Raw genomic sequence first — 23053 nt, 5'->3', positions numbered from 1 at the left:
TCTACATTTGCATGGTGCTCATGGATTTTTGAGCACTTTCACTTACATTTTCTCATTAGATATCCACAGTCTGGGATGTTCTCGGGGTCATTACTATTGTCTCCATTTTACATATAAGAAAATTGACTCTTTGGCGTCCTACTCTCTAACATAGCTCCTACTACACTAATCCTGATGCTGTGTTATCCATCTTGGACAAAATGTTTGCATTTTAATGAGCACTTCTGAAAGCTATGTAAAGACGTTTTCAAACATTTTCATCTCAGCTTTATTACAGTCATGTTGGGAATTGCTTAGAGATGATTATAAATAAAATGTATTTGAGTATTATCTATATCCCAGGCACTCTAAGTGTTTTACGTGGATTGTCTCATTTAATCCTTGCAGCTCTCTGAAGCATTTATAGTATTACATCATTAGCCTTAGGAAGTATAATAAATAGCAAAGCAGAATTTGAATACTACAGTCTGATTCCTGAACCCACTCTCAAAGTGGCCCTTTTACAGTCCCTTAAAACAGAACATATAGGCAATGCATCTCTATTCATTTTGGAATATAAAACAAAAAGTATTATGTAGTAAATTACAGTTTCAGATGCAATTGCTCACATCTGTAAGCACAGGGCTAGGAGCCAGTTTTACAGTAACTGTAATTCAACCATAACAGTATCATTTATAAGCTACATTACATTGGGCATATTACTGGGTATGCTCATCATAAAATTAAAAAAATACTACCTACCCTACAGGATGTTGTAAGGGTTGGGAATAATACAACTATGTGTTCATATTAATATTGTGATAAACAGTACCAAGATGTAGTAGTAGTAGTAGTACTGACTACTCTATAATTTCAGAATTGTTATATTCCTATTTTACAGCTGAAGAAACTGAGCATCTGAAAGATTAAATGATTGAATTATAGAATTTGTTAGAGTTGAAACGATTCAAAGCAAGGCCCACTGGTACTAAGAACAATGTTCTTTTCTTGTAGCATCTGTATGTGTGAACCTAAATTACAATGACAGTTTGTGACTCTCATATTCTATTCCCACTGCACACTAATACCCAAATTCAAAAAGAGTCCATTTCTAATAACTCATTGAGGTTAGTTTCATGACTTAAATTTAATAGATATTGGGTAGGTATATAAACCCTTTCTAAGTTACTATTCAATTTTTATAATCCTGTCCATATTTCATAATATTTATAAAGTATTATTTGTCAGTTATTTAGCTTATTCCTATTAAGACTAGATACAAAATGACTTTTGTCCTAAAGTAGATGTTTGATTCAGAAGGGTTTCAATTACTAGAAAATAAATTCCAGGAGCAGTGGGATCTTTGTTTTGTTCACTGTTGTATCCCAAGTTCCTACAGCAGGAGATACAGATAAATCCCATGCTGCTAACACAAAGTAAATGCTTAATTAATCTTTGCTATGGGAATAAGTGCTGCATTTTCATTTAGCAACTAGCTAGAAAACTGGCTCATAGTTTTCAAGAATAAGACAAAAGTGTTTTATTATTCAAACTTCACTTGAAATCACTAAAGCAAGAATGTGGCAGCCAAGAATTTTCCTCAACCTGAGACAAGTTTTCAGGGTACTAATTGCTTAATCAGTGAGGGACAAAAACTCTAGAAAGTACCACATACTTTTCCTGTTCCACTTACCTTGTTGAATTATGAAATCATCAGATTGTATGTAATTGTGGTTTCCACACAGGCCACATGATTTTCCATTATGCTCCTCAGACAGTTTGAGGTAAATTCCCGATATTCCATCCCAAGCCAATGAAAAACCAAAGGTGGTTTTCACCAGAATGTAGTCAGCTAGTTTCTCAATGAAAACCTGTCCAATTGTCTGAGGCAATGTTAAACTTGAAAAATAGAATGAAGACAATCTAAGAATATGATGAAGGATTAGTTATAGATGGTGTATTTTCTTCCCAAAGTAATCACTGTTTAGAGAATCTCAACATTTTTGAAAACTTCAATATTGAAATTAAAAGACAATGAAAATGATCATCTTTCTTTGTACCAATTTGGAGTCTATCCTTACAATGGATGCTTCTTTTAACCAACCAAAAATGCACACTTGCTAAGTATCAGTAATTTTTTTAATCTGCAAAGTAGCTGTCTATTTAGAATAATAAGGACTTCAGTGTTGTTTCTTTCTAGAGAGTTAAAAATAATCTAAAAAATCCTGCTCAACAATTCTAAAGACAAACAATGGTCAGAATATGCAAATGTACTCAAGTTCAAACTTTCTTTAATTTTATTTTCAATGTGGCTATCAGGAAATAGGAGTTTCTATTGTCGAAATATCACCTTGGCATAAATCATTTTTTCTAAAAGAAAAATGTCTCAGAATGGTTAATCATACTTTACATTAGGAATATAATATACTTTGTCATATAATATTGCATAGATTATTTTCTGGTTATTAAAGTAGATACAGTGTGACCCATTTAAACAAAGGTTACGTAGAATATTTAAACTCCTGATCCAATGTCTAATTTTTCCATTTTTCACAAAAATGTGTACCTAGGTAATAAGAAACGCAAGGGAACTGAAGAAAACTAAATAACTGGACATTTAAAAGACAAAGTCATCTTGGAAACATTTAAGACAATACCATTCTCCCATTCATGAGTATTGCAGAAAAAAAAAACGGATGCTGATAATTAAGGAAACTGAAAAAAACTCATTTCTGTTAAGATAGCATGTCAAAATAAAATCACAAACTTGAAGGTGAGTAAAATGGTGGTTAATAGGAATATTCATATACTTCTCAAAAATTTCAAATTAGTGATTTCTTTCCATAGAGCGTGGATACATGCAACAGAAACTATAAAGCCAAACATACTAGCAAATGAAGGGACAATCAAAGAAGCAACTCAAAATGTCTGTAACCATTTGCACAAAGATAATTTACAGATAAATATTTACAGAAATTTGATTATAATGTAGGAAAATAACTAAAAACTTATGGGAGAACAAAGAGCCTAACTAAAAATGTTCTTATGAAAATTATGAAAGAGGAATTCATAGAGTCAGTCTGAAATAACATTTAATATCATTTGCTTGAGTTTGTAAGTTCATAAAAACTATACTTGAAAAAGTAAATCGTGTTTTATAAATATTTAATAGTAATTGGATATTAATTGGAAGTATAGTTATTTTGTTGAAGGTAATTTTTTGTCAGGTTGTCTGTTACTTGGTTTATTACTTGCTCTCTATAACAGTTAATTTAATTATATATACAACTTTTTAAAAGAAAAAATGGGTATCTGTGATTATTCTGAAGTTTATAACATAGAAGAATACTAAGGGGGATTAAAAATGAGAAGTAGATACACTTCAGGAATTCTAAGACAAACTCCATAATGTGTATGAAGTTCTAATTTTATTTTACAATAGGAAACATTAAAATGCAAATTAATGAATATACAGATTAATGCTAAAAAGTATTCAGGGGTTCATTTCTACCAAAATCCCATATTTCACGGTTGAGAAAACTGAAATCCAGAGCGATATGAGCTAGTGTGCACAGCCACCACATTTAAGTTCATTTTAGCAAATATTTCTCTAGCACTTGCTATGAGTTAGGCCCTAGGCCATAAACAGCATTAGTATAAGAAACATTGCTGAATAATAAGAAAATCATTTTTCTATCATGCAACTGGAAATCATAATAGAAATGCTTTATCCTTATTAAAACTAAGTATGTGTCTTCCACTTAACAAAGGGTTAACCTATCTGAATGGCATCTCAGTTTTATAAAACATGTAATTTTTAAGTGCCCATTATATTACCAAATTCCCATATAAAGAATCCTAAATTAACTATTTCAGCTCTAGGAAATACATGTTTAACTGCATTATGTTCCCATTCAAATGCTAAGCTTTCATTAGGAAGAAAATAATCAATAAATTAAGTCCAGAGAGATGGAGAGGCTGCTCCTGGTTGCAAAGTTCCCCTGGTACTTTGTTGGAAGCCCTTTCTGCTACTGCCTGCTGCCTCTTGAGGAATGCAAACTGAGAAAAGTCATCACTGGTTGGTAAGGCCATTGCACTGGAAAGAATACTCATGGTTCAAAACTTGGTAGTGAATTCTGAATGATGGATCCAACTGTTCCCTCCCCCAATTTACTTTTTCTGGCATAACTCAGCTAGGAAATATTTAAATATTTAAAAGTGTCTCTATAATTATTTAGACTGAAAGGTAGATTTTTTCCACAGTATTCCTAGTTTTAAATGTATAAAACCTTTTGTAAAATATATAAACATACCCTTCCCCCAAACTTCTCCAGTCATATTCTTGGCAGACAGGAAGCCAGAAGCGGCTCCTCTCTGATCTATTCAAGAAGGCCAGTTATTTATTGGCTCTGAGTCTTTGTAAGAACTTCAATGGAAAATCTCAAGTGACACTCAAACCTCATTCACACAAACTTGGAAAGGCCTTCAATTATCATTTCAAAAATAAAACAAAATAGATTCTTCTAAGGTCCTGCTATAACAATAAAGAGGAAATATTTAAGAAAAAGAAGAAAAATGATCAGGAGTTGAATTATAAAAATCTCTTGAATTTCTCATAAAAAATGTGATAAACATCTCTACCTGTGTAACATATTTCTGTCCTGCACAAGCATTAGGAAGGTCAAACTGCTGAGATTCCTGGCTACCTACTTGGCCTTAGAACCCACTAAAGTTTTGATGTCTCCCATACAATGTAAGGGTACTGTATAAGAAGAAATCTTATCTTCCTACTCTCCACAATTCACTTCCAGACTGAGATATTCTAAAACTGTTAATGTGTTATATCATTTTCATTACAGCATTTATCATACATTACCTGATTCCATCTTTTTTAATTTCATGGCCATAAATTCGAATTTCCTCTTGGTTTGAAAAGAATAAGCTGATTGACCGATAACAAGTATACACCGAACCAAAGCATTTAGGGCTATTATGAACCTTTGAGGGAGAAAAATGAAAAGAAAACAACAACAAATAGGATCCACTTGGGTTACTAAAATCACAATGCATGTTTACAGTTCTGTAGTATCATTAGTTCCAAGATACTCTGCAAAGTTATGATAACATTTGTGATCACTGAGAGAAAAGAAATATTTACCCCATAAATTGGACGATAGAATTAACTTCCTAAAATGCAAATCATCAGAAATCAGAGTTAATCAATCTTTAAAATTCTGAAAGTGTTTCCCAAATTATAATTAACATTTCAAAAGGTTTTTTTCCCCATGCGCACTTTCCAGGAAAAATGTCTATCTTTAAAAAAAATTTTGAGAACTAGTGAGCAAGTAAGTTAACAAAGAAGAAATGAATCCCTGTTTAAACATCACTGCAAACACTGGTTATATGTTCAGAGCATCCAATGGACTTTTCAAAGCCTGTCTCTCAAGTATGAATAAAGTTCCCAGATCACTAGGCTTCTGTTAAGATCCAAGAAACAGGAAAACTAATACAGGAAAGGGAACAAATTCTCCAGGAGGAGGTTGAAAAGAAAGCCCAAGTGGTAGGTACACAGTAGGACTCAAAAGAAATCATTCTAGCTTGGAGCAAGAGAAAAAATTTGAGGAGCGAATGTTTCATGGAAGAGAAGCTGAGAGATTGCAATATGAAGGAGAGTATTATAAAGACAGTTTGGCAGGTAGAGTTTGGTTCAGTGGTTAAAGAAAATGCAGAAAACAAAAGATGGGATAACTACTCTAGGAAAATGCACAAGAGAAATAAATCAACATAACCTATTGGGTGCAGCTCTAAGCAATGCTTACATAGTGACTTCAATGTAACATCCACTTGTTGATTGAACCAAAAATAGTAACATAACTCTATTAGAAGGAATGAGGGGGTGGGGTATATGTGTGTGTTTGTGTTTTCAAGGTATCTGTTTGTGTTTGTATACTTAACTAAGTATGAAGCACGCTGTAATTAAGATGATTCCTCATTTTCCATAATAGGAAGTAAACAAATAAGTTCTAACTTTTAAAAAATAAATAATATCATATTTATATATAAGATAAAAGGCAGAAGAAATAGTTTCAAAAGTTGCTTCTGGGGAGCCAGACTACAACAGGAATGAAGAATGAAGAAAGGCCAGGTGTCATGGCACACACCTGTAATCCCAGCAGCTCAGGAGGCTGAAGCTGGAGGACTGTGAGTTCAAAATCAACCTCAGTGACTTACGGAGGCTCTGAGCAATTTAGCAAGACCGTATCTCTAAATAAAATATAAAATGGGCTGGGGATGTGCTCAGGGGTTAAGTGCCCCTGGGTTTAATCCCTACTACCAAAAATTTTTAAAAAGAAAAAAAAAAAAAAGAAGGAAGAAGGTGGGGCTATTTTTTGCTTCTTATATCTTGATGAAATCTTTCCAACTATGTTCATGTATTACATTCATAAAAATAAAATTACATTTAAAGAAGAAAAACATCAGGGGTATAAAAAAGGAAATTGCATTAAAAAATTCATCAGTATGTCTTTTTAAAATACTGATTTTAAAAATCCAATTTTCCAAAATGGGATATTGTTAAATCATTTGAGTGGACCATGAATTGAAATATATACAGCAAATAAAATTTATGTTTGTTAAAACTCTTCAACATAGAAGAAAGTTCTTGATAAAATAATAAGTAAAAATGTAGGACAGAAAATTATACACAGCATAATTCAATTTTATAAAGCTATATAAAATGCAGAGTAAAAATATCCTGTATGGAGATATATGAAGCCATTAGCATGGTAATGGTAACTCTTGACTGATGATCCTAAAGTTATTCTTTTAGACTTCTCTGAATCTTCAAATTTTCCACACATTGTATTATTATCAAAGGATGATATTATCAAAGGGCTCAGAAGAGTAGGACACTGGACAAGAACATTTTAATGAGAGAGTCAAAGGAGTTAAGTGAGAAAGCTGGTGGGAGGGGGGCAGGGTGGAGTCAATGTCAATGAAGCAGCTAAGATCAGAAGCCCTGTAAGCAATGAAAATGCATCCCACTAACTTTCCTATCTAGAGACACCTCTAATTTCTTAGCTGTAGGCTCCATCTTTTAACTGTCGACATACCTCATTTCCTTTCTGAATTGCAGACCCAGATCCCTGAGTAAAATTTCAGATCCCACTTTTAATATTTGCATCATCTAAGACAGGAGAAAAATTTAGGCAACTCTAACATAAATTAGAAGGAAAAACGAGTAGCAGGAATTTAAACACATATTGGCTATGAAAAGTTTTAGCTTTTACAGCAGTTTTGTTTTAGCTCTACAGCAGTTTCCTGGTTGTGCTTTAAGAAACTTAGAAATTCATGGAAGGACAGTGAACAGGGGAAGAAGTCCTGACTTCCTTACTTGAACTAGAACCACTCTGTAGCTTGCATTTTGAGATGTCTCCTAAGAATTCATTTGAATCAGTAATTCTGCATCTAAGAACTAATTCCCTGAGTTCCCTCATATAATATTAATCTATCTAACAATTATGTAGTTCATAAACTCCAATGAATACATGTCAGTTTCCAGTCCATACTAAGGATGCTGGTTTGTCTTGTTTTGTTTTGGTCCTGGCACTTGAATTCAGGGCTGAGCATGTACCCCTCAATTAAAGTGTCAAGAAGGAAGTAAGTGTAAGCAATAGGGTTGGTGAGTAAACCTATCCCCTTTTCAATGATCAAGCAAAACCTGAAGATGAGGGATGATGACTGGAGTTGACATTATGACATCCATAACAGACACTTATGCATTGCCTGTAAGACCCCTAACAGGGATTCAAAACCTATTTCTCACAATGCTAGGCCTCATCTCAATAGAATTATACTCAATATACCCACAAAGCTGGTCTAACCATTATGAACAGAGCCCTGAGAATTCATTCTATGATTCTTATCTATTTCCCATCATTTGTCCAGTACTTTTAAAACATACACTTTTCCAGAAATAATTTTTTTAAATAATTTTATCCTAGGATCACCTACCCATACTGTGTACCGAGGCTCCAAATTACCACAGTCCTTTGCAAAAATATAGGAACAATTTCCTGGAAAGTAATAGTAGATGCCATCAAATGTTTCAAAATGGTACTGTCCCCAGGTTTTGCAAATACCATCTCTGCCACTGCCCATGTTTGGGACTGAAAAGAAATAGGAAAAAGTTCGGTAGAATAAAATAAATTAGTTGTTTCTAGTCACATTCAGTTATGATGATTCTAATTTTCAATGAAATAAGTGTTTTCTTCTTTGGTGGTTTATATCACAGGAAGAAATAACTAGCATAAAATTACTAGGTGCTCTCAAAACGATCAAACTCCTTAAGGAAAAACAGGGTCTACGATTTGTTATAAAAAAAGAAATTTATATTAGAAACTTCCTTAATTTTTACTTCCAAAAGGAGATGCAGGAGAAAGGAAGATCAAGGAAATGATACAAGAAAAGAAGGTGGTGGTGATAAAGCAAATAAGTGGCTCTGAAAAGAGAAATATCACGACCGAGTGTCCTAAAAATTAGCATAGACAGTGTTAGAATGTTCTATTCTCCACAGTTCTTTCAAAAATATTTTTATGATATTCAAAAAGTAAATATTAACCAAAACAAAACAAAAACAAAAAGGCATTTTTATCTCTCTGGTAACTGGTGTTGGGAAACATTAGTTGTTCAGAGTTTACTGGAATGTATGAAATAATGACCTCAGACTGGCCAAATCTCAAGCAATATTCTTCTTAATTGACACAACTTCATTTCCTATTATCATGTCTACACAAGCATAGATCCTTCTATTCAATTTTTATTTTCTAGACCCTTCCACTTTAGAGTAATGTAGAAATCAATAACATTAACTGAATCTTTGCTATATGTAAAACATTTTGATATTCTCTATGGAGAGCATAAGGATAAAGATAATCTGGTGTCTTTTCTTTCTTTTTGCAATTTTTGCCAGAATTTACTATTTCTGGCCAATAAAAGACATAGGGTGATTTACTTTTTTTTTTTCCTGTATCAGGGATTGAACCCAGGGGTGCTTACCCACTGAGTCACAACCCCAGCCCTTTTTAGTTTTTATTTTGAGACAAAGTAACTTGCTAAGTTAGTTAGGGCCTTGCTAAGTTGCTGAGGCTGGCTTTGAACTTACGATCTTCCTGCCTCAGCCTTCTGAATCACTGGGATTACAGACATGCTCCACCATGCCCAGCAGGTGATTTACTTTTAAAGCAGTCTTCCCTGACAGTGTGCCTTACTTCTGTGGCGTATTTTCAAAGCATCTTGTACTCCCCTTTATAGCACATGTCACAAGTTTAATTATTGTGCATCTCTTGTATATAAGATTCTGCCCCTAGACTTGCAGCCTCCAGGAGGATAGGAATATGTCAATACTATTTACACATGTACAGCCTTTGGCCTAGGTTGGGATCTAGTAAATGCTCAATAAATCTTAATTAAATGAATATTTGCTGATCATATTCACATAAGATCCTATCTTAGATATGATGGATAAGAATTTTAAAAAAGAAAAACTCCCCTGTTTTGAAGAACTTTCAATTATATTTCGGTTTTTTTGTACAAAATATTCAATTAACTCAAATTCAAAAAGAATGTGTGGCTCCAAATAACATCTAATTTACAAAGTAAAAGAGAGATGACAGAGAACTTGTTATGGTGGACTAGTAGTATGTAAAGTGTAAAGTATAGTAGAAAAATACTGGAGATCAGTGTGAAGGAAAAGTAGGCTTAGTTATTTGCTTGTACATTGTTTCAAAATTATCTTAAATTACTGAAAATGAATTGTGAGCTCTCCAGATATAAAATATCATTGTCCCTACTCCCAATGGATGAACATTACTATAACAAATTATGCTCTCATGTTCTTTTCAGCATCCCATAATTCTCTCACAAATATCCCTAAAACTTACCAATTTGGCACCTTGTCCCAAGAGCTTGAAATATTTGACAGTCACATGTACCAGTCTTAGAACAGAAAGCTCCATTAAGGCATTCATGAGGACAAGAACCTGAGAGGCAAAATAAGAAGTTATTTTCTGGCGTGCATCGGCTCTTATAAACACAATATGTCAAGATCCAGCTTGGACTAACTGTAACCACCATAAACTTAAACAGAACTCTGCGCCTCTTGCCTTGAGGAACTAAAGAATTAAACCCATCAAATATCTATCTAGTCCATTTCATTATGTGAGCTGTGAAGCAAGAAAGACAGGCTTTCACATCTCAAACTACTCTGAGAGCAAAGATCAGCCTCCTCCAGGCAATCGAAAGGTCAAGTTCCCATGTAAGGAATCACTGTCCCAGATGACGAGAGCCAGAAATACACAAACTGCAGATGATTCCGTTGACGGAGTTCAGCACTAGCTGCACTTCCGATCTGCTTCTTCTCCAGGAGTAAGCACATCACTAAAGAATAATGTCCATCGTTAACTTATGGAATCATGCAAAGGACAAAAAACAAAAAGGAACTCCCATTATTGAAGAGAATAATTAAATACTTCATTTGAAATTTGTTTATTAATCCTCAGGCTCAACATAAATGATGCAACGTCTTTGGAACCTGTGGCTTAATATTGATGAAACAGAAGCCTATGTCACTGCTGGCTGTCACCAAAAATATTACCTTTTGTGGAAAGAAAACTTGCCCCAGAGATTTACATTAAAAAGAGGAATCAAGTAAATATGAGCTCCCACCCTAATTTTGTTATTATCTTCTGAGTGGGTTTTAAAAATGCAAATGAATTTTTCTTCTATTAAGGAGAGGGAAAGAGGCAACTGGCAAAACTCAAACTGGAAGGACTTAAGTAACATATCAGAGGAATTAGAGAACATCTTTGAGTCACCATAAAGCATTACTAAAGAAGTTGAGCCTGCCTGGAAAATGTCAAGTTCATGGAAGACACTTATCTAACTGTAATAATTTAACCACAGTCCTGCCAGAGACAAGAATGAGAAAATCCTATTATTACTTTCCACCTTAAGATTCATTGATATCTGTACAGTTTAAAATGCACAAATCTCTTCATAAATCCTGAGTAAAAATGATGTTTTAACTTAAACCATAAATGTTAGTGAAAATGATGTTTTTCATAAACTTGAAAGCAGTTTTTTTTCTTAAGGTGCACATTATTAAAGTTTATCTTAGTTCACAGTCTTAAGTTTTTCCAATAAATACATATTTAAATATTTAAGTAAACAAATATATCTCCTTTAGAATCTTATTTACACTCTTGTTTGTTCTCCTGAAAACAAATATCAAACTAAAACTGGTGAAGATCAATGTAATTTTAAACATCATAAGAATTTCTATTTCCTAGTTTCCACTCAAATTTTAAAATACTTAAAGGAAATGGGAAATTCTTACTTAATTATTAAATAACAATTATTTAATTAATATTATTATTCATTATTTAATTATTTTTATTTTAAGCAAAATGGGGATGTTAAGGTATTAAGGAAAAAGTAATTAATTCAGAAAAGGGGGTTCTGATACCCAGTGACATCATCCCAGATCTTATAAATTTTGTCTAAATGTTTAACTCTGGTTATTTTAAAAAATAACTTGAACTTCTATAGAAAATTAACTTAAATTATTACTATTATTACCACCCTGGTTCAGTTTCCTCCATGAAGTACATGGAAACAATACAGAATTGACTCAATATTATCTCCCAAGGGGACCTTTTGAGAAAACAAACACAAAAACACAGATATGAGAACTGACCTTTTATTTTGCTCTCACCCCAGTTAATAGCTTCATGGAAAAAATATCTTGGAGAAGTTGCTTCAAGCTTTGAAAGAAATAAGGATTATTTAATTCAAACCACACATGCAGATGGAAAAATCCAGAAAATGGCTATAAATACAGAAATGATGAAGTACTGACTTTGTATTTCCATGGATCATTGATACTGTCTCAGTCAGGTAGAAAGGGCTCCTTCAGAATTTGGGTAGATGACCTGGTTTCAAGTCTTTGGGTCCTTCTAGGACTTTGACAAGTCATTCACCTTCTCTTTTCTCTGTTTTCACTTCCCTTCCTCCTCTCCCACCCATCACCTCCTGTGAAAGGGGCCTGACTGCAGCCTAATCTTTGGATTAACCGATTGCTTTGCCTGCAGAAATAGCAGTTCTCTGACATTTCCAGGTGCAGATGGGACTGGAAAAAGCTGCGTGGGTCTAATGGACCAACAATGGTGCTGTCTTGTAACCTGCACCAATCACTACCCACAAAAGCACCTGCTGTTTCAGGGTCAGTGTGTCACCTTCAGCTCCAAAGAGTTGACACTTTAAAGTTCATAGAACATTTAAATATATCTCTTTATAGAAACTAAGGTAGTTTCTAGTAAGGGTTAAAAGCATGAATTATAGAAACAAACAGACCTGGAGTGAAGTCCTGACTCTGTCATAACTTATACTTTGGCAAGTTTCCTAACCTCTCAGTGCCTCTGTTTACTCATCTGTAAAAAGGGAACAATAATGGCACCTACTTCATTTTCATAGTTATGACAATGAAGTAAAACAGAGTATATAAGGCTTTCAGCTTATTTCCTTTACAAAGAAATCAGTGATAAAGAGATTTATCTTAAACAACCCTTATGAAACTTTCATATCAAAAATTGTGGATTTAAAACTAATCAATTATATATGATTATTCCAATTCAGTACCAATTGCATGTATAACTTGGGCCATATCTCTCTCAATAGTTTTTTTTTGATATTCAACAGAAGAAACACATATACCAAACTTGCCCCATAATTATCAAATAAAGCAGCTGATGATGTTGGGGAAACTGGAGAAGGGGAAGGATAAAAAGGAAGTATGGGTAAGGGACATGATGTGAGGAGCTGAGCCCTCTCTCCATAGATTCTGGTCACCCTCACAACTGTGAAGTTTATTTTGGCATTTTTCCATCTCAGTACTTCTTCTTTGAATAGGAAAACCTACTTTATGCCATATGAAACTGCTCTCCTATCTCTCAACATTTGAAGACTCGTTTCTAAACTCCTTGACCCACACCATGGCTCCAAGTTCACTGTTCCCTGTTTCATCCCCACTGCTCCATCTCCCCTATTTTTCTTTGCCTCTGTCTTCCAAATAAATTAAACTCACAACAGTCCACCAAGACAGCAAGTCCTATTCTCTCTTCAGCCACACTCATTCTGGCTGCCTAAATCAAAAGTAGTCAATTTTTTTTTTTACATTCTTTTTTTTTTAATTTTTTATTTATTTTTCTTTTTACAGACTGCATTGTGATTCATTGTACACAAATGGGGTACAACTTTTCATCTGTGATTGTCCCTTCATTTCCCTCTACACAATCCAAAGTTCCTCCATTCTTCTCTTATCCCGCTGCACCCCCCATCACTTTGTATCAGCACCCATTTATCAATTTTATTACTGGGTACCAACATCTTCCAACTTTGCTCCAAAGTGATTTTAGGCCAATTCCGTTAGTGGAAACCACCCAATCATCTCTGATGTTCACCAAATGTGTAAAGCGATTTCAATTCTGCCTCCCACTGGTATATACCCTTGAACAAATTTTCCACCAGTTCAACCTCACTTTCCCAGTATATAAAAAAGAATAATAACACCTCCCTCACAGAATTGAATTAAATGAAGTGATACAACTAATACATCAAGAATTGTGCCAAGCATGTAACAAAGGTTATAAACATGCTACCTATTGTTATTCTCAGGCAAAAACCGAATACACTGGGTAACATTAGGCCAAGACAAAAGAATATGATTTGTTTCTTGCAGCACCCAACCCACACTTCCTCTAGAGACACTGCAATGACGACCTACCACACTACCTTGCTGACTACCCCAGCATCCATCCTATTTACCCCAACATCATAATACATTTCACCAGTGCTAAAACATGACACTCAGCATTTTTTTAAACAAATCTAAATTTAAAATGGCATTATACATTGATAATTAGGAACTTTTTTATTTTTACATCAGATGAATAATGACAAGTAATTGATGGTGTCTTACATTCAATGAGCCAATGGCACAGAAATTACTTCTCTATAGCCCTACTTCCGCTAGACATGGAGTTTTCAGATAATAAGCCCTGTTATTCTTGTTTATATCGCTAGCACAATTCTTGGTATGCCAGCAACAAACACTAACGGAAAGGAGTAAAAATATCAGTCCCTAAGGGGGTTTAGAGCCATGACTATAGCAGACTCTCTTGATGCCCCTTTCAGAATCTCCTCAAATTCACCTTGCAATCTTTCTGGGTTCCTGTGCACACTTGCAGCCTCCAACTTCAAGCCTTGGATTCCTTCTCTCTCTGCCTGAGGATAGAGACCAAGCAGGACATATGACAAAAAGTGCTTTCCCAGGTATTTAAGGCCCCTCAGAGGCCACTCTTGACCAGTAAGAAACAGGAATTGATGGATAAATATTCCACCTTTTCCACCATTTGTGGAAGCAATTCTAGGACACATGCTACACAGTTCCTTATAAGGTCCCCAATAAGAGCAGGTCCCAAGTGCCTACAGCAGGAAGCCCCTCATTAACACACCCTATATTCAATTTTCTCCCTTTTTCTCACTTTTGCCAGTCCCTCATCTGTGCACTTTGCGAGTAAATAACCTGCACCTTAGTCTATGTCTCAGCATGTGCTTCAGGAGAACGATTGAACTGGAATGCAAATACAAAATACCCCAGGCAATGGGCACACATATTCACATAAGTGATAAAAGAGAACAGTCCATTCTTCTGCCTTTCTGATTATATCTCTACAGGAGGTTAAGCTGCACAGAAAAATACAGTCTCCAGGTAGGAAATAGCTGCAGCATTTGTAGAAGTCTATGTCTATCCTTCCTTGGATCACTTCATTTCAACGTATTTCTGAATACAGTTATCTATCCATCCACACTGTGTTCTTGCAGCATGTGAGTGAATCTATGGATATAAAATGGTCTTATAACACAAGATTCAGATCCAACAGAGTTCAGTTCATGATTATGGTCTCACTGCCCTTCTTTAACATTTCCTCTTTTTAAGTTCATCCAGGGAAAATACATGATTTTGATGCAACCTCCCTAGCTTCAGAAAATAGAAGTACAAGTTCCCTGCTCTTTGTTCTAAGGTAGACATCAACACAAAGAAAGTGTATCCTTCACTCAGTATCAGAAGGAAGGTGTTCAGAAAAATTTACATATTCTAAAAATTGTAAAAACATTGAAATGCACAATAGTATAGTCCCATCCATAGGACACTTTATATGACTGACACCAATGGGGTATATTTCAAAGGTCCCTCAATCTAGTAGATTCACCATAAAGTTTTTCTCAAAATCAAATTTCTTACTGAGTCTTATAGATGACCTTTGGTGGTTAACAGGATATTCTGGCAAACATGTACTTTTTCTTTCTCAGAGAAAAATCATTTTAACCACTTCACATGATACATAAGTACTTATGTACACAAAACACTCTATTTTCAAGGGAAAAAAAAAAAAACAGAGTTTGCATTCCATATCAAATCCCTTACCCGTTCTTGGGGAAAAGAGTCTACTCTTGACAAGAATAAATCCATTTGGTTTCCTAAACTGTAACAACAACAGTCTATCAAATCTGTCATCCATTCATTGACTAATTCTTTTAACACCATAAAATATACAAATTCAGGCCATCCTTCAGAAAATGCTAGTAGAAATTGTTTGCATACTAGCATTTGTCAAAGACTTCCTTGAATATTTAAGTGTTTGCTATATAAATATTCAAATCATATTATTTTCCAAAATAACCTTTACTAAGATTCTCTCATTTTGCCATCTATCTTTTATAAAGAAACATTTTCTAAAACCAATTCATTTGAACATTCCAACCATAGTTCAAAGGCAATGCAATTATGTTACCCAATATCATTTATGTAAAGAGACCCAGGCAAAAAGGTCTCCTCAAATTCAATGTTACCCTGCCCCTCCAAAAAACAGTTACCTCTTCAGAAATGCCCATAATTTAGATTCATCAGAAAATATAAAAGTCATCTATCAGGACACCAAGATATCTGATGCCCTCCTACAGTATTTAATTTGTATCATTTCCATCTTTGTCTGTTCTTTCTTGAAAGTATTTGTATTATTGCTATGGTCCTGACTGATTTTGTACTTCTAAACCAATTCAAATTTCCTGCAAGTGGATGGGATTCAATCTTCCATAAATGCTTCAAGTCCATCTGTAGATAACTGAGATGAAGAGTAAAAAAAAAGTATTTCACTTTGAACATGTCAATGAGAACTGAGTATGAATTTGAGGGTCACAATAAAAAAAAGCAGAGAAGTTACTTTGCCTCTTCCTCCCCATTCCTGTCTTGTTTTTAGCATTTTATTCCCCTCTCCACAAAGGTCTCATTGTTGAAGTGACAGCAGAGTCCAAAGCAGAATGGATTATTTCTCTGCCTCCCTCTCCATTTGAGGCATAACCTACCTGTGCTGCTAAAAGAGCTCTTTTCTGTCGATTTTCATTAAACTCATTTCTAGAAGAAAACAAAAAGAACTTGTATAATCAGAGGCCCCAAGGCAACCTGAACAAGCCTCTCCCAAGAGAGAGCTGGTGTTTTCCTCCTGATTTCCATCACTTTATCAAAGAGGTCTTTCTTGCTTTAACATTTAAAAGGTCCCCCTCCCCTCTTTGGAGGGGTTAGATTTGGGTGGTGGTGTTGTCTCATTTTACAAAACTCAGAAGTGTCCCCAAATCTCTCCAGCCTCTGATGTAAACTGGATTTTAGGAAGGAACTTGGAAATAGAGAAATAAAATAGTGTGACATTGTAGAACCAACCAGCATAATATTTTCTCCACATGAGTCAGTAAATCTGGTGAAGTCAGTATTTGCCAAGAGCATACTCGGTTTTTTTTCAAGCATAATACTCTCTCCTGTTCCATGTCATAAAAGGAAGGTTAAAATTAATGTGACAGTGCATTGCAATTTATCAAAATCAATCAATTCATTAACGTGAACATTTGTTTTTATTGTGTTTTATATTTTTGTGTTATATATATTGATAAAAATCAAGTGCAGAATAGAATTCTTTTATTCAACAGATTTAGTTCATAAATTTATTATTTATACTTTTAATATTAAAAATTGTTTTACTTAGGTTGAGAACATAGCACATTTGCAATCAATGTGTATTAATAATAATTTTATAAGGATATATTACTGAATATAATCTTTTTACAAATCTTTGAAATGAAAATCTCTTTAGTACCTATAGTCACCACCAAGAACTTTCCTTGTAATTAAAAGAAAAGGAAATATTTTAGCTTCATAAATAAAGAATATATCATAATTACTTTTAACTTGTAGAAATGTCTTATAGAACTGTATTTCATTTTTTGTAAAATATTTGATTTATTGTCAAAAGCAGATCCCCATTATTTCACATTTAAAGGATTAAAAAAAAAAAACAATAAGAAATACTCACTTGGATGTTCCCATCAAGATGGATGATGCACAAATAGATCCTGCCAGAGATAAATATATAGAGATAAGAATGAAAAACATACAAGTATCTTGGTCAGTGCTTTGGTTGCTTAACAGATCATTGTAACCTAAATTCTAAAATTTAGATCAAGTTTTGCTGCTAGTTATTTTGTATGAGTCAGAGAATTCTGACCAGGAAATTGTCTGTGAGACACTGGAGTAAGTGATAAATCAAAAAAAGAACAGGGCAGTGTGCGTGGATTTACAGAGACATAATGCAACTGAGAGACCACTAGACTTGGAATCAGAGATCCAAGTTGTAGTTCTGGTCCTACCACTTTGAATTTGCCATGCTTAAGCAAGATAACACACACACACCGCAGAATGCTGGTGTTGTGCAAGTGGCTCTCCAATGTCCCCTCTAGCTCAGCATTCTAAGACACCTTCTTTTTGGGCTTCCAGTCACTACTAGGTTTAGAAGGTGGTATCTTGATTTTTCCTGTCATTTACACTTTAATAATTTCTCCCCTTTTCCCCTATATTCTCCAAAACATACAGCCTTTTCCAGGGATTAAAAACTAACAACTAAATGTAAATAAATGCCTTCCCCAGGAAAATATTTTATAAAAATTAATTTATTGGTAAAATTGCTATAAAAAATAATGGGCAGTTAATTCTTAACCTCAACTGTTATAATCTTCAAACAATTCTTTTACCATTTGGGGACTTGATGGTATGAAGAAAGTTTAAGTACTCAATCTTTATTCTAAAATAGACAACTGTTTTAAATCATCTTGTAGAAGAAAAAAATGAATCAGAACTCCTAGTACAACTGCACATGGTTGAAGCATGATTTTAAATAGCCATCTAAAAGACACAAAAAATAACAAAAGGTGCATGCTTTCTACGTTATTAAGAATTTTCAATAAGATTACCTCAATGTCATTTAGTACATATCCATTCCAATGACTTTAAAATGCTTTATAAGAAAAAATTATATCAATTGTGAGAGAGGCTAAAATATGATAAATTAAAATTTTAAAGTAAGTTCTTACCTTGTAATGAAAACAGCAGTATATGAAGCAAGAATGTACCCCAAGGTATCATCAAATTGAATTTTCTCACAATGTTCATTTCAGTGTAGACTTTCTCCCTGAAGTGTAACCAAATTGTTGGTCCTTACTATGATGGCATCTTAGAAGTATGTGTATTTGTAGTATGCTCAAATTCTAATAAATACAGCTGTGTAATAAAGCAATTAGAAAAGGAATTGCAGACTTCCTAACCACACACAGCATCTGAAGCTTTAGAATGTGCAACAAACCTTTAGCTGGGTTTCTCATTAGCAATGCATGGCAGCTGCTCACCTGACCCGTATTAGTTACAGCCCACCCCAATCTGCACATCATTCGCCTCTTTAGCCTATGTCAGCCTTTTAGGATTTCTAAAGACAGTGGCATTGAAAAGAAAAAAGAAAAATTTTGTTGATATCACCTAATATCATAAGAGATAGCCATTTTTCCTAAATGTTGATCCATTCTGTTTTAGATTTTTATTCATAAGAGTGTCCTTCAAAAAAGGTGAAATAAAAATCCCATCAATCTTTCCTAGAATGTCTAGCTGTTCTCATAAATTTTTCTTAAAGATTTATAAAACTATGTGCATATGTTTTCAATTCGAATCTCATTGTAGTATAGCTTAAATTAACATATCTATGTGTCCACAGATCTTTCAATTAAACATTCCACAGTAAAAGTAGGATTTTTAAAAATAACATTATAATACTTGACTTTAAAAAGTAAAAAGAAAATAAAGTTACTCACCTGGTCCTGAAAACCTTCCCTTCACACCCCGTTTTTCCATCCTGTATGACAAATACCCAATTAGATAACAAAGACTTCTTATCCCAGCAGTAGGAGCTCTCTTCTCTAGAAGCAACTGACTGCCTAGATTGGCATCAGAGAAAAGCTCTAATATTTCATGATGAACTCCACAGAGATGATCAAAGCCTAGGAACTCATGAAAACAATGCTTATGTATTGGGTGCACTTTTACTATAGCAGATCCAGACATTACCCACATGTTATCAGACTCATTTAACAGACCTGGGCACAGTAGTAATGATTGTCTAACAACAAAGGAATTATGAAATAAAAAAGCAAGCAGTTATTAGTATCCCATGGTACCCAGACACTTCTGCAATTTCTAAGTCTTTTCTGAGAAGCATCCTTGATATCCCCACTTTGCCCCACCCAATATTCATGATATAAACAGTTTCCTGTTTGTGTTCCAAATTCAATGATCTCGTACTCTTCTTCTACATGTCCTAATTCCTTTCCATTGCCTAAATAGCAGTTGATTCCATGAACTGGTGGATAATGTTTGTCTATTTGGGAAAAAGGTTAAACACAAAACACACACACAATATCACTCAAATTATAAAGTAGTTATGTACCTGTCTATACACACACACTCATTTTGAAAATTTAATAGGTAAGTTTAAATAATTTAAGTATAGAATGTGTTTAATATTTGTTGAAAGTTTTCCAGTCTATTATTCTCAAGCTAATTAGACAATTACCTAACTCTGAACAGATAATTAACTTAATTATTCATAATTACATTTTGGATATTGATTGAAAACCATGAATCTACTCAACCACAATTAAAACTATAAAATATCCTAGATTCTTACAATGTAAATACCTCTTAAGATGTGGTTTTAATCTACTTAGAACACAATAATTGTCCTAAGAAATTTTTTAAACTAAGAATAGCAATTTTTCACACAGAATGTTTATAATCTATATACATTACTGAATCCCCTCCTTAATTTATAATAATTTCCCTTGACTTTCTAGTTTTGCATGTAAGTCAACCTATAATATGAAAGACCTGGATTTATTTTCCTAATGTGGCAACTGCTTGACTTTTTTCTTTGAACTTAAAAATGTACATAAGTGACACACATATAGAAAAATCTCAAGTGGAAATGAAAGTTAAATTTCATAATTCAAAGTTAATAAGTTTATAATACAGTTATTTCAAATAGTCCTAGAATTTGGTGAGAAAAAGTTAGTAGATGGCAATATGAAGCCGTGTAAAAAGTATGTTTCTCATGAAAACTTTAATTAATACTTTAAGAAATTAATTTAAATTCAGTAACTCTTGAGTTTTCATGTCAAATTTCATACAGTATCTTTAAACTCTTGGTTCAAAAGCACCGTGCTATTTTCACTGAATAAAGTTGAAAATTCCAAGGCTGTATCACCTAAAATTTTTATTGCTATTTTTCTGTTTTGAATAGTATGCATTCAGAAACTGCAAGTTTTGTCAATCAAAGAAAATGGCAGGAATTATAAGAGGAATCCTTGAGGTGGTCATTTTTGCATAGGTAGGGACTGAGTGTGTGCCTTCTCTCGGCTCCTCCTCCAACTAGTCTTGTAATAGGAAAGAAATTAGAAAAGAAAGATGGACAATGTACAAAAAACAATAGCAAAAAAATCCCAAGTTTATTTTCAACTAACTGTATTCTGAACTTGTTATTTGAAATGGTACTCTGTATGAAAATAAGTAAAAGAGACTTCCAGGAATAGCTACAATAGAACAGAAAGCTTAGATGAGAGATTAGACCCAGAGCCACAAAAGAAAAAAATCATTTATGACTGATACTAGTTGTAATTATTACTGTCAAATCTTAGTTGACAGGTTATATAATTCATTCTTCCCTGACAAAGGAACTTTGGCAAAATGTGAGTCAGAACCAGATAGTGAAGAGATATAAAATTTGCAAGAAGTGTGCAGAGACTACCATGATGCAAACAACAAACAGTTCCCTTTCTGCTAACAGAGCACTACACATTTTCCCACATGGAATATGATCTTTAGAAAGCTGACACCTGACAGCCTATTGGCCTCAACATACCACATTAAAAAACTAGCAAGAATGGGGAAATTTTGATTATGGTATATATGTCAGTGATTGAGGTGTATTTTAATGAAGTTCATCATCTCTGAGAAAACTTATTTTCTTTGGTGACTTACATAATACTCATTTACATTAATTAAGATCAAATCTAAACTAGATAACATTTGACTCCCATAATATCACATTCTACTAATGAAATGCAATTATTCTTCACTTACTTTACTAAACTTAACACATTCCAAGTCCAGTGATTATATCCAGAATTTATGTTATCACTGAGCCAGCAAAAAGAACCCTATATCTTTTAGAATGATTTTTACCACTCTGAATTTAACCGCCTTATTACAAGATAATTTGTGGTAGTATACTTAGGCTTTCTGGGTATGTGTTACTTGGTAATTTCTGGGATGTCTCATATAACTTAATTTAGAAGTGGCATTTATCTTAGATTTTCTGAATAAGGGCATGATTATGTTTCATTAATGGTCATGATTTCAATTTCATGTTCATACCCAGAAGTTAATGTGTTACGTTTTATAATGACATTCATTTCCTAAGTTTCTATGGTGCCACTGATTCGCAATATCTAATTGATATTTTGAAAGGAGTAATATTCCTCCAATTAAAGTTTACTCTTGTCAACATTTTAGCATTAAGTGCAAGCTATAATATCAACACTCTACAGTTCTCTTCATTCTCTGAACTACTACAGCACTTTGTATTCGTACTATATGGTGCAACATATAATGCACTAAGTAATATTGAATCTGGTTTCTCATGGCTACAGTTCCAGTTTGTATTTTCCCAACTGAATGTACTAATTTTAGAGTCGTGGAGGGAGAATATGTTAATTCCTCAAGGAGGGTGGCAGTGTTGATAATCCTGCTTGTTTGATGCATTTGCTTCTCTTCAGGTATATTGGCTATGGGTTTTGTAATTTTTAATTTTAGATTCATGTGTTGCTGGACATTTTCTGTGGGAATTCTTTACTGCCAGGATTGAGAATGTACCCCTTCAAAAAAGATTTTGTATCTATTTCTGCCTAGTGTTTCAGAGAATTTCATGTCAAATTTTCAGCTTGAGGGTTCTCAGACCACAGAGTATAAATTCAAATCCTGAACTCAAAGTGATGGAAGACTAAGTCCAGTTTCTACTTTGTGTCTCTGATGATATCCTTTACATACTTGTGAATTCTTCCAACTATTTACATCATTGATTGTTTTATTTTATTTGGTATTTCCAAATATTTTATAACTGGCAAATTTGGAGATCATCCAATCTGCCATGTTGTTAAAAACAAAACCACCAACCATCAAAAATGTGCTTTTCTTTGCTAGATATTTTATGTATTTGCTTTTTTACTTTTATCAGTTTAATTACAACTTAATTACAAACAAAAGTTATTCAAAACAACTATAAATTTATAAAGTCCATCAAAATATCTTGTGCATGAATTAAATTATTTACAATATAAAACAAAATCTGTCAGATTTAACTGAATGCTGCCTACAATGCCAAGATACCAACTCAGACATCTGACAGCCTGATTTATCACCATAGCCACTGTAACCACTGTAGAGTGTCAAACATCAGTTTTTCATCTTCCACTACGCCTGAATTGGAAAAGCTGATGTAGAAAAACTAACTTTAGAGAGAGAGTGTGATTG

The 23053-nt window shown here is 33.8% G+C and overlaps 1 protein-coding gene across 2 annotated transcripts in view; it reads right to left on the bottom strand.

The window, feature by feature from the left end:
- The window catches only part of Otogl (otogelin like), a 119995-nt gene extending 101403 nt beyond the window's left edge, over positions 1–18592 (bottom strand). For both annotated transcript variants that reach the window (XM_047550214.1, XM_047550216.1), the window contains exons 1-8: positions 18514–18592; positions 17460–17499; positions 16462–16510; positions 11735–11801; positions 9921–10019; positions 7993–8147; positions 4856–4977; positions 1673–1878 (exon numbers count right to left, since the gene is read on the bottom strand). In XM_047550214.1, coding sequence (XP_047406170.1) covers positions 1673–1878; positions 4856–4977; positions 7993–8147; positions 9921–10019; positions 11735–11801; positions 16462–16510; positions 17460–17499; positions 18514–18592 — 817 coding nt within the window. The remainder of the gene's footprint in view (positions 1–1672; positions 1879–4855; positions 4978–7992; positions 8148–9920; positions 10020–11734; positions 11802–16461; positions 16511–17459; positions 17500–18513) is intronic.
- Positions 18593–23053: the final 4461 nt, after the last annotated feature.

Source organism: Sciurus carolinensis, chromosome 4, assembly GCF_902686445.1.
Source record: "Sciurus carolinensis chromosome 4, mSciCar1.2, whole genome shotgun sequence".
Taxonomy (NCBI): domain Eukaryota; kingdom Metazoa; phylum Chordata; class Mammalia; order Rodentia; family Sciuridae; genus Sciurus; species Sciurus carolinensis.
The sequence above is the reverse complement of the archived record's forward strand: the minus strand, read 5'-3'. Positions and strand labels throughout refer to the sequence as shown.